General features: G+C 45.0%; 1 protein-coding gene across 2 annotated transcripts in view; it reads left to right on the plus strand.

Annotated features, from left to right (window-relative positions):
* The first annotated feature begins 1,569 nt into the window (after positions 1-1,569).
* Positions 1,570-17,211, plus strand: part of PPL (periplakin) — a 48,202-nt gene continuing 32,560 nt past the window's right edge. For both annotated transcript variants that reach the window (XM_081839497.1, XM_081839498.1), the window contains exon 1: positions 1,570-1,902. In XM_081839497.1, the coding sequence (XP_081695623.1) occupies positions 1,841-1,902 (62 nt within the window). In that variant the 5' untranslated portion in view covers positions 1,570-1,840. The remainder of the gene's footprint in view (positions 1,903-17,211) is intronic.

Raw genomic sequence — 17,211 nt, forward strand, 5'->3', positions numbered from 1 at the left:
TCCCAAACTGGGGGACGTTGGTCATATCCCTTCTTCATAAGTGACAAGACCAAAGATGAGGTGGTGGGTGGGCTGTTAATTATTGCTCTATCGAGGTTGGAGTTACGCCTTGCTGAGAAAGAACACACTCACCAAACCAGTTTATTCAAAGGTGTGCTTTCAAAGTCACACCTGCCCTGTCACTGATGAGTAGAGAGAGGGAGAAGAAATACTACCTAGGCCTAACAGGGATGTTGCCTAGCAACCAAACGGGCCTTCTCCTGTAACTTCCTCCTGAGGCCTGATGCAACCTGTGTACTTCTGTATCCAGCCCAACAGGAAAGGGCTGGATTAACCTCTACAGGGACAGGAAAAGGCTCTCAAAAACAAGGGCTGTTCCCATCGCTTGGACCAGCCTTCAAGGGCATTCCAGCCTCCCCAGGCAAAGCCCAAATTGTGAGGTGCTGATACTACAGCCTGCCTTCACTGATCACCTGGCCACCCTTATTCCTGCTCAGGTCCACATATGGCTATCTTTATTAAATGGGGAGAAATGTTTGCTCTGCACGTGGTCAGAGGCTCTCTAGTTGCTGTTGTGTGCAGTGGCTTGAGTTTTGAGCTTAGACTGGGACAAAGTTCTCAGCTCAGCCCCAGATCTCACTAGACGGCCTTGGGCAAACCGTTACCTCTTGACCCAGCCAACCTAACAGGGTTGTTGTGAAGATAAGATCAAGTAATGCCTTGTACTCTACACTTGACAGAATGGTAGGGTATTTTGTCAACTCAGATTAATGTGATAAGAGGCATCCATTTAATGCATGGCTGAGTACAGGCATAAAAAAGAAGAAGAAAAGTTCTGGGGCTAAAATTAAGCCCTATCTAAGGTAACTAGATTCGAAAGCAGATATGGCTCCTTTATCTTTTACAGTTGCCTGGCCAGGTAATGTTTGCTGGTGAAGCTTGTCTTGCAAAACTGAGAAAGAGCTACAGTGGCTGGAATTCCCTCCATGACACAGATAGGGCTGCCATCTGATTTGGGGGGGGGGGGGAACCAGCCTGATCTGCTCTTTGTGGCCTGAAAGGCTGCTTGATCCACTGAAATCAACAGGAGAAGCTTTTCAAGGCATGAAGGAACTAAACATTATCACCAGCTAATGCCTATTGATCAAACTGTCCTTAAGGCAGTTTAAACATTGTCAGCCATAAAAAAACCACTACTCCCCTCCCCTCCCCTCCTGTTCCTCAGCCTTTAACAGCAGTCTTGGGCACATGAATTTAACCGGTGATGTTTTTCCCCAGCCGCTTATTTTCCTGTTAGGTGAAAAAGCTTCACCTGGTGAACTTATACCTGCTGAGCTGCTGTTAAAGTCAAAGGAGAAAGGGCTGAATGGGAAGTATCTTGCAGCCTTCGTACACTGCCAGTGACAGAAAGATGTGCTAGTCATAGGCAGTCATAGCAACAACTGCTCCCAGCACAGGCTGACGAGGAAATAATGGCCTAGACTGGCTCCGCCTGGGCCCATGACATGTGTGTGGTAGGTAAGCACCACCTCCAGGGGGAGGAGGTAACTCCCAGTTCGCTTGGCCTGGGAGAGTTGCAGTTCCTTTGGCAGAAGTGCCAGAGAAGCAGGACTTGAGGTAGCTCCAGAGTTGCTCTTTCTCTCTCCCTCTCTCCGTTCAGCAACTTTTTTAAAACTGCAGGAGCTAGCATCAAAAACAGACACCAGCAGCCTTTCACCAGGGGGAACAACAAGAGCTGTGTGACAGAGCCTTGCCGGTTCATTCGTTTTAATTTTATTTGCTTTGGACTTCCACTGGAACGAGATTCCATCGGCACTTGCTGAACCCTGGGGTTAACATTATGCATTCCCTGTTCAAGAAGAGAAACAAAGGGAAGTACAGCCCGACAGTGCAGAAGAAAAGGTGAGCGTTGCACTCTGTTTACACATGTCGTTCGACATACGGATCCTGCTCCTGACGAGGCAGCTTGTGGGGAGGAACAAGCAGGTGTGAGCCGTACCTGTACAGTTTCAGATCTCCAGGGCAGCCCTGGAGCTGTCGCCTAGATTCTCCAGGGCTGTAGCTCAGTGGCAAAGAATCTGCTTTGCATTCAGAATGTCCCAGGTTCAATTCCTGGCATCTCCAGGTAGGGCTGGGAAAGTCTCGCTGCCTGAAAACTTGGAGAGCCACTGCCAGGAAGTGTAGACAATATTGAACTTGGTGGACCAAGAGGAGAGAGAGAAGGGCCATATCTTAGTGGTACAGCATCTGCTTTGCATGTTGAAGGTCCCATGTTCATCTCCAGAAAGGGCTTGGAACGGCTCCCCACTAGAAATTCTGCAGAGCTGCTGCCAGTCAGTGTAGAGAATATTGAGCTATAGATGGACCAATGGTCTGATTAAGTATAAGGCAGATTCCTATGTTCCTATCCGGACTTTCTACAGTACATACCTCTGTTCTGTGATCCAATGTCACAGGAGCATCATTTTGCTAACAGCTTTCTTGCCATATATCCACTTCATTTCTGCTTAAAAATGAAACATGTGCAGAATCAAGCCTGCCACTAAGCTGCACCCTGTGCCCAGTTTACCTTCACTACTGCCACCCCAAATCCGATACCTAGGTAGGTAGATTAACGAGCATAGCTGTCAACTTTTCTCTTTTCTTGCGAGGAATCCTATTCGGAATAAGGGAATTTCCCTAAAAAACGTTGACAGCTATGTTAACGAGTGGTATGCAACAGGGACTTTGCACATATTCTATAGCATTTCTGTGTTGTATTACTTGTGTCACTGAGCCCTTGTACTGAAAGCAGGTTTGCTTTTGTTTTGTTTTGTTTGCTGTCTGTCTGTGTTCCTGTGTCTTGCGGCAGCAGCAGCTTGAAAAGGCAGATATTTGGAAAGCTGCCTTTACCTGGCACAGAGATCAGATGACAGAGAAAGCTTTTCCAGGTTAATTTCTGTGTGTTTGGTGGTTGTTGAAGAGGGCAAGTGAAAGAAAGGTCCAGAAACTTGAGTTGGAAGGGACCCTGAGAACCATCCAGTCCAACCCCCTTCAATGCAGGAATATGTAGCTGTCCCTTACGGGAACCGAACCTGCAACCTTGGTGTTATCAGCACCATACTCCAACCAGCTGAGCCAACTTCTTGACATTCTACTCCTAAATATGAAGAGTTATGGTTACTAACGTGCGTGTGACAGGTACTCTGTGTATCCTCAATAGTACTTTCTCACACATTATTTCTCATACCGAAACAAGATATACAGTTTGAGCAGCCTGATCCTGTGTGCATTTACCCAGGTGTCAATCCCACTGGGTGCAATGGGGTTTTACCACACAGGGAAATATGCACACACAGGCTGCAGCTTTAATTTTCCTCTTCAGAATAGTTTGTTTGAGATTGTTGCCACATTCCTGAACTTAATCTCTCAGGGTGCGGCTTCATCACCCTTTCTTGTTTTCTCCTCCCTCTGCTCCTCTTCTCATCTTATGCTGGCATGCACCTGATGTGTTACTTTTCCACAGCCAAATAACATGTTTCGATGTGTCCTAATTAAAACAGCAGCAACTTGCATTGATTTAATAAGCAGGAATAGAACATAAGAAGCTGCCTTGCACCAGGTCAAACCATTTTATATATCAAGGCGGGGGGGGGGGGGAATGACCACAAAATCAAGCCCAGTAGCCCAGTATTGCCCGCTCTGATTGGGATAGCCCAGGTGAAAAACAGATGTGCTCTTGCATCTTTAATAGCTTTATAGAAGATCTTCTTGAGATTGGCTTGCAGCTGAAATAATTGCATACTCTATCCTTGCCTCCATTCTCCTCCAGTCCTCTATTGCTTCTCTGTAGCGTTACAAAGCCTCATGCACATATATATGTTTTAATTTAAGGTGCAGGAGCCCCAATATCTTATGTACATGACCACCATAACTCTGGCAGTGTTTCTCTATATTTATTGCATTGAGTATTTTGTTCTGTTTATTACATTTGCACACAGCCCATCCAACTGAGCACTTTGGGCATTTTGCAAAATCTGATTCACAGTGGAATAAAATCACAACAGGAGAGATTCCAGGAAAAAGCCGAAATGTGCATAAAACACAGCAATTTAAAACCAGTTTTCATGCTGGGGAGGTTTGTAAACAGATTTCCAAAGGAGGGATTACGAAAGTGCTTCCCTGTGCTTTATGAGGGTCTCTGTATAGTGCAGTAGAATTATGGCTCAACGTGGACATATAAAGCTGCCTTAAACAATATATATAGATTGACTTCTAATCACACAAGCATAGGTCTTCCCTGTCATCAACTACCTGACCCTTTTAGCTGGAGATACCAGGGAATTAACCAGGGAACTTCTTCTGCATATAAAATATCTGCTCTGCTATTGAGCACAGCCTCCCTCGTCTTGAGATGCCACTAGAAGGAGTGATGGGGTATGCCTCTGAGCATGTACAAAATGCATTTCCTAAACACTATGAAGCCACCATTATAATTTTATTTCTACCCTGCTCTTCTTCCAGATAGCTCAGTCTGGCTAATTAGGACCGATGTGCAAAATTAGCTGCCAAGTAGCAGGCAGAAATCCATCAGGTGAAGCTTTCTACCATGACTTGCATAGCTTGCAGCAGCAGCAGCAGCAGCCCTTAATCAGACTCAATGTGCAAACCAACCATGTTTGTTACCATTCTCCCTTCCCCAGTCTGTGATTGTGGGGAAATGTGTTTCAGGTCAGTGGGTAAAAACTTCCCTGCAAAGCGGAGGCCCAACAACTTAGCACTTCAGCCCTGTTTACACAACCCTCCTTTCTAATCTTCCACTCTGGAGGCAAGTTTCAAATTTCCATATAAGCAGGGGGGGAAAGTGTTCTTCCCTGGTCCTAACAAGCCCCTAGAGAAGCTGCAAGTCCGTTTGGCCTCATTCCTTGAAACAGCCATGTGGAAACTTTTTGTATTAAACTTTGGACACGAGCTTGTGACATTTCTTGGAACTTCAAGGATCTCTCTCCCACCCCCAACAAATATCGTCTGGGGAATCCTGTTATGATGAGGCACGATGCATATTTTGTGTGGGCGTTGTGTTCTTGTTCCGGAGGGCTTGTTTTGGTGAAGCTGTCAGAAGGAGGGTGGCGACTTGGAGTTATGATCCTTTCTGATGTGCTTTGTTTGCTATTGGCTCTCTTTCATTAATTGTGCCAGCCACACCATTTTCAAAAAACAACCAACCAAACCCTGAACAATCTGGAGGAGATTTAACCAGGGTGGGTCATTGGAGTGACTTTCCTCAACCTCCAAACCATGTCAAGCCCTGCTGTAGGGTGGCTATGTGGGTAGCTGTTTTAAATGTTGAAACACACACACACACACACACACACACACACACACACAGCTGAGACAAGCTTAAAAGAAAGGGGTGTGCAGAGGGCATTTGGGCAGGGGAGAGGTATGAAGGGGGAAAAAATCAATTCAGTTTGCAAATAAAGGTGAAGCTAACTAATTTACATTTCCCAAAATCTGCAAATCTCTGGATTTTGCAGTGCAGTTCTCTAGCCAAGTAATGTGTACTTATACCAGAGTAAACTGCATAAAGATGCATGTATGAGCAGAAATGCATCCTATTAGAGAAGGCTGCTTTGCAAAAATTATGCAAAATTGCATATAAAACTGCATATTAGGAGAAATTGACACTTAAATGGTGACGAACCTCCTTGAGGTTGTTGGTTTTTTAATTGCAAATGGTTGTCAAAGTGTGGAGAACTGAAGAGTGAGAAAATGAGAAACTGAAATTGACAGATTTGCCCATCCCTGGCCTATAGCCAGTGATTTTGTGGAGAGGGGGAATTATTGTAGAACTGCCAGAACATAAACACAAACTTACTGAAATGTGTTACTTCTTAGTGAGTGATTAGGTAAAAAGTTGCCTGCATGCAGGATATAAATACATTGAACTAATTAACTAACTAATATTTAGAAAACATTTAATATTGAGGGTGGGCCTTACCAAAGGCTGAATTTTGCTGGCTTTTTTCTGACCCTGCTCCTGTGCAGTTTGTACCAGCCAGACACTCAGAAATATAATTGGTATAGTTTTTCCCAAACACCTTTACCTCTGTGTTTGGCTACAGTTAAAATCACAATATTTTTTAAAGGAAAACTCTATTGTTATCCAGTCCATGAAGGATTTGCTTCACTGTTTTTGCATGTGTAAATATGTCAGAATTGGAAAGGAGCACAGCATTGCCCATCCAAAATACTGCTGGGGATGGAAAAGATACTCAAAACTCCGAGCAGAGACAGGCAAATTGCCATTCATTTTGCTCAATGACTCATTGTAGCAAGAAGGGGAAACTGGAACAGATCCAAGTTCCGCCATGCAATCAGCATTTACAAATTAGATCTAGGGACTGGATGATCTTCCTAAGAATCTGAAAGCGACAATTGATGCAGGGGGGCATCCCATCACACAATGTGACAGCTGCTCTGAATTGCTGGGAGCAAGGTGGTGAAACTCCCAGATAAATCTAAGTGGGGTCTAAATTGAGCTGGAGTGCCATTCTGTGAAGTGCTTAGCACGGTGGATAATCTACAAAGCTATGCATTGGAGGGTGCAGCGGCACTTTGAGAGATGTAACGGCAATTGCCAATGCGTTTTACGTTTGCTATGCAGCAAATACTACTCTGTGATTGGACACAAACAAGTGGGTTGTATTTTTGTGGGATGGGGGAACTGATCATGGTGGCATGATTTGCACAATTCATCAGGCTGTCATTCTTTTGTAAAACAACTTTGCAAGATCATGTCCATAGCCAGTTTCTGTTACAAAGTGACAAAATCAGCGTCACCGTGTTTGCTTGCTTTTTGAGGTTATATTGGAGAAAGAATGTTTTATTTAGTTTCAATGCTACAAGGAGGTTTTCAAACTGGGACCCACTGCCCTTTAAAATGTCTTCACTGTCCAACAGCTATGATGCAGTGGTCAGAGAACATTTAACATTTTGGCCAGCAAGAGCAGAATTAAAAATCTCCACTTGGCAGAAGGGCTCACTGGGAGAGCATAGGCCAGAAATTATTTCTCAGTCTACCTCACAGGGTTGTAAAGAAAATGTAACCAATATGTAAACCAATAGTAAAGAAAATGTAACCAATATGTCCAGGCACCCTGAACTCAGTGGAATCATTATTGCATTGCTGTTGTTCTGTTTTGTTGTTGTTATTTCCACTCCCATTGGACAGATGAAGATCTGAAGCTAAAACAACCTGCTTGTCTTAGCCCAGGGGTGAGGAATCCTTTTTTAGCCTGAGGGCTGCATTCCCTCAGGGCAAACTTCTGGAGGCTACATGCCAGGTTGGGGCAGGGCCACCTTTCAAATTGACCACTGGAAACCTGCAAGAACATACTTCTTCAAAGCATCATATAGTTAAACTATGATTTTAAAAGAGAATTTGGCAGTTGCATTGACTTCAAGTGACTTCAAGTTGCAATGACTATGTTCTGCTTCCTCTCTGAGTCTGTATGCCTCTGAATACTGGTTGCTGGAGGTCACAGGTAGAGAGAGTGCTGTTGTGCTTAACTCCTGCTTTTCGGTTTCCCAAAGGCATCTCATGGGCCACTGAGAGAACTGGATGCTGGACTAGATGGGCCTTGACCTGATCCAGCTGGGCACTTCTTATGCCCCTACCAGTCCCTACCCATATCGTAAGCTGCTTATACCAGATCAGACCACTGGCCCATCTAGACCAAGGGGATGATCAGAAGGCACACAAGACAAGCACTTTGCTAAAAAGAAGAGGATGTTGTTGCTTGGTTATTATTGCCCAGGACCCTTACATTCTGCATTGGAAAGAAAAGCAAGACAAAATGTACTGTTCCAACAAACTGTTGCTGTCCAACATCTGCAGCAGAAGTCTTTCCCATCACTTGCTGACTTCCGACATCAGGGATTGCTTTCCTTCTTAGCCGTGGCATGTGATGCAGTGATGCCAGAAGAGCCCTTGCATAGCCCCATCACAGAAATGCTGGTAGGTAGGCAGTTGCTGTTTTTGCCTCTGGCAGCTTGCATTTTTTAAGTTGCCGAAAGATTTCAGCTGAAGGGTATTTGGGGGAGTAATTGCCCATTGTTTATCCAGCTCCTGGGTCCCTGATATGAGTTTTGCTGACAGGAAGCTCATTTTAACACACCCTATATTTTTTTTCAAACGTAGGTTGCAAATAATCGCATTGCAAAGAAAGCTATAATTTAATTGGGCTAAACACACTGTATTTCTGAATGCAAGGAGAGTCGATTATTTCAACTGCGGCTTCTCATAGCGAAAAAATGAAGGGAAACCTGCCCAGGACTGTTGAGCAGCATGCCAGGCTCTGAATTCCTGGACTGTCACTGGCAGTTGAGCTTTGGGGCATGAAACACCGAGAAAATGTTCTACACATCATGCCTCCATTAATGGCAGCTTCTCTCAAGACTGACTGCTCCAAAGGGATGAAAATGGCCACACTGCCTTTGGCATTATAGGCTCTACTGACTTTGTGGGGCACTTTAGCCCCTAGGAATGGTCACTGGCAATGCTACCCCACTCAATCCATTAGGAGACTATATTCAGCTTTCCAGAAAGGCCAGCTCCATTGGCTCTTCTTTTCCTCATTTGTCACCTGACAGTAGCCATTCCATCAATCTGCAGTAGAAACAGGGAAGGGAAGCAGAGTCACTCCACCAGCTCTGCTGAGAGTCACTGTGGGGTCATCCTTCTTCTTGCACAGCTTTAAATTCCCGTCCATCCTTTGTAACTAAGAACAAGTCTCAGGTGTTTGCTTTATTCCTCCTCCCTCCCTAGTCCCTTTCCCTATTGTATCCTTTTGTAAGCCTGAGGGCCAGAGCCATCTTCATATTGATCTTTACAAGCTGCCCTGGGAGTCCCTTTCGGCTGAAGAGCAGAGTAAAAATCAGATTAAAATGAGCAGAGTAAAAATTTAGCTTCAAAGAGCTAAATAATAAGTGCATGATGCAAAGGGAGGAAAGCAGTTGGCCTTCAGGATTGTGTGGAGTCCCATTTGGACTATAGGTGTGGCCAGAGGCCAAAAGTGGGCAGAGCAATGAGATGTGACGTTTACCCCTGTAGAGGAGGCTACATTTCAGGCAGCCAAAGTCAGAGGTTTCTAGACTAACACACATATACAGGACACAGCTCTTCATCTTCTATCTAGGCTAGCAAGTGGTGTTATTGCAGTTCAAGGACATGTTCAGCCCAGGAAATGTGCTTGAGAAGCAGGACTGGTGAGAATGTGTGACTTGAGAGAGAGGGTGTGGATTGGGAAGAGTTCCAAGGGCCAGACAGAGAGGTCTGGGAGGCCACAATCAGCCCCATCGGGCCTGAGGTTCCCCACTCCTGCTTCAAATGACACATGGGGCCATACTGTGAAGTACCAATACCTCTTGCTATTGCCCTCTTCTTTGCTCCCAACTTAAACAATAAGCACGCATGCTGCTATCGGAAAACCAACCAGTTTTTGATAACTCACAAGGGTGTAGGCCAGACTAGCAACTGAGCAAGGGCACTGACTGGCAGCTAGGCAAGGTCATGGAGACCGGTGAGGCATCCATTTCTTGCCTTGGCGGAAGGACATAATTCTGGTTCTTTGCCAGTAGCAAGTCCACAGAAATATGCCAGACCTAAAGCAGTAGGACGTTTTATACACAGCCCTTCAGCCAATCAGAGGGCTCTGCTTTGAGCCTGTCAGGGCTTAGAAACATATGTAGACATAAAGCAAGGGTTGTAAGTCAGTGGTAGAACATCTGCTTTGAAAGAAGAAGGTCTTAGGTTCAAACCCTGACATTTTCAGGAGAGACCCTGTCTGAGATCCTGGAGAACTGCTGCCAGTCAGTGTAAACAATGCTGTGTTAGATGGACCGATGGTGTGACTTAGTATACAGCAGCTTCCTATGATGCTGTTTCTAGGAAATAGTGGAGAAGAGGCAGGAAGGCTCTTCTTAGGGTCTCCAGTAAGGTTCAATTTGACTAGTTGTCATTGTTGGCATCCATCTGTCTCAAGTGACAATGGAGTGTGCCTCGGGGGGGGGGGTGAAGTCAAACTGCTGCATTAGCAGCACCAAAGTGACCTCCTTGGGGTGCAAACCTGGGCAGTGTGTAGGGCTGGGCGATAACTGGTTTTCGATATTGCAATATATCAGCAGCTAAACATTGCAATATATCAATATATCATGATATCTGAAATAAGGAAGGAACTACGCAGAGGCTAAAAGGACAATGTCCTGACAACTGATACTACGTAAGGGTCTAAAACTGAGAAATGATGATATTATCAATCACTTTGTGGTCACTTTCAGCAGCAGGCAAGCCAAAATGCATTCAAATGAGACTTTTGGTTTTGGGCTTGGCTACCAAATGGTGGTATTCAGGACAATACAAAGTACGGTGATGAGTCAGAGTGAGTGCAAATAATCTGAGACTGTCAGCAGCCTGGTGGCGGCAGAATCAACAAGGGGGGGAGGAGGGGGGCAGAAGCAGTGGCAGCCTGGCAGCAGGGGCACAATAATCAGCAGCCTGCGAAGCCTCCTCATGGCAGTGGGCAGGGGGTGGCAGAAGCTCTGGCAGCCTGTGAGGCTTTGTTGATACATCGCCCAGCCCTAGTGTATGGAGGTCCCCGGCTGCCCAGACAACAAGACCCCCTTCTTTGCCTCACTGATGTGGTCCAAAGGAAAGCAGAGCAATCCGTTTGGCACCAGCTTGGCTGCAGGAGTTGCTAGAAGGAGAAATCTAAGTCACCACCCAACCGTCTTAGGGGCTCCACTCCCGATTTGTGTAGGATTTACTCAAAGGTGGATGTGTGCTATGCATGTTTCTCCTGTGACATTGATCTTTGATCTTGTTCCCCCAGATATTGTTGGACTACAACTCCCATCATCCCCAGCCAGCTTAGCCAATGAGCAGGGATGGTGGGAATAGAAGTCCAACAACATCAGGGAAACCCAACACTGACCTATAAGAAGGCATGGGAAATTTTGTTTAGAGGGCTCACATGTCATATTTAGGCTTCAGAGAGTTAATGACAGCAGTGCTCAGTTGCTTCCAGCTGTTGTGGTGGCATCCAGGCCTTGGATGTGGCAAAGAAACCCAAGTTCATATTTCTGCTTAGCTGCATGGCTCCCTGGCCAGCCTTGAGCAAATCACTTTCTCTCATCCATCCTTTGTGAGGTAGGTTATAATGTTGCTTTAAGCTCCTTGGAGCTCAAATGCAGCTTAAAAATTATTCCAAACCTTTCGGCTGATTATGGCAGATATTGGCTTCTCTGCTTATATAATATACTCAATGAATCTCGTGTCACTGACAAATTTCTCGTGGCACAAACCACAGTAAATCTAAAAATTCCTTCCAGTAGCACCTTAAAGACCAACTAAGTTAGTTCTAGGTATGAGCTTTCGTGTGCACGCACACTTCTGTTTCAGTGTATCTGAAGAAGTGTGCATGCACACAAAAGCTCATACCAAGAACTAACTTAGTTGGTCTTTAAGGTGCTACTGGAAGGAATTTTTTGATTTGACTATGGCAGACCAACACGACTACCTATCTGTCACAGTAAATCTGTTAGCCTGGCTTCTCCTTTCTGAGATTTGGTCACCTTGAAGATGATCTTCTCACCCACAAGAGGCAAGACGCTTCATTTCTTTTAATGAAGACTCAGCTTCTAGAGAAAATTATGCTGTAGAATGAAAGTGGCTATTTAGCTGATCGCACAAAATCCCTGTTGGCCACTGAGTCCTGTTCACATGGCACTGTGGAACAGCCAACCTTATTGTTTGTTATTTATTTATTGCATTTGTATCCCTCCTTTCCTCCACGGAGCTTAAGGTGGTGTACATGATTCTCCCTCCACCTCATTTAAATCCCTCACAGCAGCCTGGTAAGGTAGACCAGGCTGAGAGGCAGTGACCTTCATGGCCAGGTGGGGATTTTGAACTCCAGTCTCCCAGGTCTCAGTGCAGCACTCTGACACCATGCCCCACACTGACTCTCTTGATTGACTCTTTATTGTATTTCCTTGCTCAAGGTAGAGGGCGAAATGTTCATCAGTTCATTTAGTGCTTTGAAAACAACCCTCGTAATTAATACTCAGTGCACAGGTGAAATGTGAGTTGTTATTCCCACTGCAGTTTTGAGTGACAAATTCAAAACAAGCATGATGGTGATGTGGTTGGTGGTGATGACAGGAAGGAATTTCAGTGGAAGTCTGGGGAGAACTGAACACCTGTAGCTGGGGATCAGTGTCTGATCTTAAAGGTGTACAGGCCAAGATGCTGCCTCTGCATCCCCTCTCTCAGAAAAGCCTTGAAAGGAAGAGAAGGCAACAAATTCAGGGGGCCTCCAGACTTACATAATGTTGCATGAAGAAATTCAAGCATCTCCCATAACTTTAGGTTTGTATAATTACAGTAGGTTAAAACATTCCGTTGTCCTAGAACAGCAAACCCACTTAAAAAAATAAAGACTTCCTACAGTTAGGAAAGTGAAGGGGAAATGCACTGAAAAGTGTGGGATGAACAAGTTATTACTGTATTTCAGAATACCTTCCCCTTGCAGTATTATTGCAGGTTTTGGCTATTGTTGGTTCAGATTAATGTATTGTCTAGTAATGCATATAATGAGTTAAACTACTTGTACTGAGCTAGATGTAGGCATGTGAGAAGGCAGCAATTGCCATTCTGACTAGTTCTCAACAGAATCAGTGCTGGTTCTGTTCTGCTGCACTTCGGTTTCTGCCAAATAGTATGTTATTTGTCTCACTGCCTGCTATTTAATGCAAGTTACGTAACTTACATTCTTTCAATGTAATGGAAATGTCAAACCAATGTAAAAAAAAAAGTCATTAATTACGTATCATTAGCAGACTGCAAATACAATGTGAACAGATACCAATTGCTTTTGCTTGACTAGTTTCTGTTCCTGACCACAGTGAACAAAAGAAATGTAGCCATTTCTGCTTCCTTTTCCATTTTTGTCGGAATTCTCTGACATCCCTAGCTGGATGTAACCCATCCTGGGACTACATGGTGAAGAGTAGACTCAAAGAACATAAGAAGAGCCTGCTGGATCAGGCCAATGGCTCATCTGGTCCACTGTTCTCACAGTGGCCAGCCAGATTCCTTTGCAAAACCCGCAAGCAGGATTTGAGCACAAAAGCGCTCTCCTCTCCTGTGGTTTCCAGCAACTGGTATTCAGAAGTATTTCTGCTTTTTAACCTGGTTGTGTGATCATCATGACTAGTAGCCACTGATAGCCCTCTCCTCCATGAACTTGTCCACTTCTCTTTTAAAGCCATCCAAGTTGGTGCCCATCACTGCCTCTTGTGGAAGTGAGTCCCATAGATTAACTATGAGCAGCGTGAAATATCAATGCAGATAAATAAATATAAATATAAATATAAAATTATTTATACCCCGCCCATCTGGCTGAGTTTCCTCAGCCACTCTGGGCAGCTCCCAATCGAGTGTTCAAAACAATACAGCAATACAGCCTTCAGATGTCTTTTAAAGATAAGATAGCTACTTATTTCCTTCACATCTGATGGGAGGGCGTTCCACAGGGCAGGCGCCACTACCGAGAAGGCCCTCTGCCTGGTTCCCTGTAACCTTACTTCTCGCAATGAGGGAACCGCTAGAAGGCCCTCGGCGCTGGATCTCAGTGTCCGGGCTGAACGATGGGGGTGGAGATGCTCCTTCAGGTATACAGGACCAAGGCCGTTTAGGGCTTTAAAGGCCCTGAGAACTGTGAGGCCAGTTGGGATTTTCTGCCTCAATATATCTGTTTCTCTGTATGAATGAGGCATGGAGGTGAAGAATGAGATCAGAGAAGAGGGACCCGTGTCTGTTGATCTGGCCCTGAAGGGAAAGGACTAGGGCGGGGGAACCAGGGTTGGCAAACTGTCTCTGGGTTCCACACATCCCCCTACCCAGACCACCTGTAGTAAGCTTATGCCTTGTTCAGACAAGTTCAAGCAGTCAGCGCCAGTGTGGAAATGGGGAGAACTGAACTTAATATTGGAAAAACTAGGAACGGAGAGAAACAGAAGCTGGTTTGCTTTTGGCTTCCCAGTTGCTAAGAATTCTTTTGCTTAGCACTTTGCAATTTGATGTTCAGGTGTTCAGGTTTCCTGTTTTGGTCGTGTGTGTGTGTTTTGGCAGGCAAATGCCTGCAGCCTGAAGGTTTGCTATGTTTGGAATGTGCCTTGAGTTGACACCCCCTCAATTCCACTTTGTTCTTCTGATGCCATTCCTACCTGGTCCTAGGTGCTAAGACATACCTGCAAGGACTTTTGCATTTTTCTCACCCACTTTCTTCTTTCCTCAAGGAGCAGGCAGGGTGTCACCAAGAGCTGCAGTACTGAAATGGGGGTTTCTTTAAAACTTTCACGGTAGAAAATTCTGGGAACTGTCACTACAGCTGTTCCCTGTTAGTGACTCAAGCACTCGATGGGAAATCCATTTTCTCCTGTTTCTTTGGAGCTAATCTTGACATGTGCTCGCTGACATCTGAAGATGCTGATAAGCTGGGCTTTTCCCCACAAAGCCTTTCCGTTGTCATATTTTTGTTCTTAAATGGGATGGAGATATCGGGAAGCAGTCAATTATTAACCAGACAGTCTTTGTGAATGCTTATCTACCTGGACTAGGTAGGTTGATTGACATTGCAAATCCTATGTGTGTCTGCTTGGGGTCAGAAGTAAGTCCCATTGAATTCAGTGGGGCTTACTCACACAAGATTGCAGGCAAACTGGTGTGAACAGAATAAGACAAAAATTCTTGGCTATGAAGCTTGAAAATAGAATGGAAGTGTGATCAATGCTATTGTACAGGCATCTCCCCACCTGCGCATGATCAGCATGCACACTCCCTCTGATGTGCACAATGTTTTTGGCACCAAAAGGGGGTGGGGCAGTGGCAGAATGGGGTGGGGTGGGTTCCAGTGCAGCAACCGGGAATAGAAACCCCACATAAGTGGGGTTTCCCCTGAATTTCATTCATTGTTCTGCACATTGTGTGTGTGTGTGTGTGTGTGTGTGAGAGAGAGAGAGAGAGAGAGAGAGAGAGAGGAGGAGGAGGAGGAGGGAGTGGGAGAAGATACCCGTATTTTTCACTCTATAAGATGCACCAGACCATAAGGCGCACCTAGTTTTTGGAGGAGGAAAACAAGAAAAAAATTATTCTGAATCTCAGAAGCCAGAACAGCAAGAGGGATCGCTGTGCAGTGAAAGCAGCGATCCCTCTTGCTGTTCTGGCTTCTGGGATAGCTGCGCAGCCTGCATTCACTCCATAAGACGCACACACATTTCCCCTTACTTTTTAGGTGGGAAAAAGTGAGTCTTATAGAGCAAAAAATATGGTAGATGGTCATGCTAAGTTCAGAAGGCCAAGATCTCACACAGAGCAAACAAGTGAAGGGATTCTCCGGAGCTTTCTTGATGAGTGAAATCCACAATGGGCGGAAATTGTCCAACAGTTTCTTTTGTTCAGCTACACTACTTTATGTCAGCTGAGGACTGCAGATGAAATTATCCATAGAGTTGTGCAAGTATAATTGAGCAAATCTGTCATTTTGGGTTTCTCTCATTTTCTTGTTTTTCCAATCTTAAGTTCAGCATGTTTGCATTTTTTAAAATTCCCCATGAAAATTCATCTGAACCGAGCTCAAGACTGGAAGAACAAAAAACAGAGAGAAACCAACATTGACAGATTTGCCTGCCCCTGGGTGCACCTGAGGGGAACCTGGCCAGCCATGGTGGGAAATGCAAATAGTCTGTTTATGTGCAACAAATGGCAGCAATTGTGAGGAGGGAAAACCCATGTGGTCCTGAAGTCACAATTTTTAAGGGTGCAATAAAAGAGAGCATATATATATATGTGGCACCAATTAAAGAAAAAGGGGGTGTCTACTGCAATGAGAATGTGTGCTTTTAACATCACATGCTCTCAATTTTTTCATATATGCATATCTTGCTACAGTCACTAACCCACAGCCTTAATCTTCCATGTTTGTAAAACAGATACTTTTTAGGGTTGTCAAATCTTCACTAAACTTCAAAACAAAAGAGCAAAGATAGCAAAGTCTTTTGCAAAGTGCTTGTACATGAGACCTCCGGGTATAGGGTGGTACCTCAGGTTAAGAACTCAATTCGTTCTGGAGGTCCGTTCTTAACATGAAGCTGTTCTTAACCTGAGGTACCACTTTAGCTAATGGGGCCTCCCGCTGCTGCCGCGGTGTGATTTCTGTTCTCATTGTGAAGCAAAGTTCTTAACCCGAGGTACTATTTCTGGGTTAGCGGAGTCTGTAACCTGAAGCGTCTGTAACCTGAAGCGTCTGTAACCTGAAGTGTCTATAACCCGAGGTACCACTGTAATAATAATAGTGCTGGTAAGCAGTTTCTAGTGCAGAAGGGTGAGTAATTTGTATCAAAGAGGCTCCAGGATTCTTTGGCAAAAGAGCCTACTGCTGCTCCACCCATGCCCTGGCACAACAGAGGGAGGCCCAGGGTGTCCTTCCAGTAAATAAACAGGTCCTTTGACCCCCTCCAAGAATGGCTAAGCCACAGTGTTTAATGAAAAAGAAAACCAATCTCAGCCAAATGGATACTAGTACCATCTGTTCTCTTGAATGGCTCCATACTACATCTGCCTTCCATTAGTAGTTCGTGTTGATGTCCTTACTCAGAGTTTAATGTGGGCTTGCATTCGCCAGTGCCTCTGACCAGGTGCAGAGAGAGAGAGAGAGAGCTCACCCTTTACATAAATATCCTGCCTTTCCTCCCAAAAGCTCAAGATGGTGTAGTAGTTATAGTGCCAGACTAGGTTTTACAGTTAAAAACATTCTAAAAGCAGTGGCAATTAAAAACACACTTCCATCCAGTGATCTTGAGGTTGCCAGGAACAGTATTCTTCAGCCACCAAATGCCTGGGTCAACTGGAATGTTTTCAAATTCCTCTTGAAGGTTAATAAAGGTAGAGACAGGCACACTGCACTAAGGAGGGTGTTCCTCAACCAGGGAACCACCGTTGAAAAGGCCCTGTCACAGATCAGGGCTGCCAGTCAGGGAGCCCCCTCTAATAAGGCCTCATGTGCTGATCATAGGGAATGCAAAACCTTGCTGGATCAGACCAAAGGTCCTCCTAGTCTAGTCCTACAATGGATTTTCCTGAGATCCAGCCATAACAGCTGGTCACCTTTC

Source organism: Podarcis erhardii, assembly GCF_964252035.2.
Source record: "Podarcis erhardii genome assembly, chromosome: 14".
NCBI classification, from domain to species: domain Eukaryota; kingdom Metazoa; phylum Chordata; class Lepidosauria; order Squamata; family Lacertidae; genus Podarcis; species Podarcis erhardii.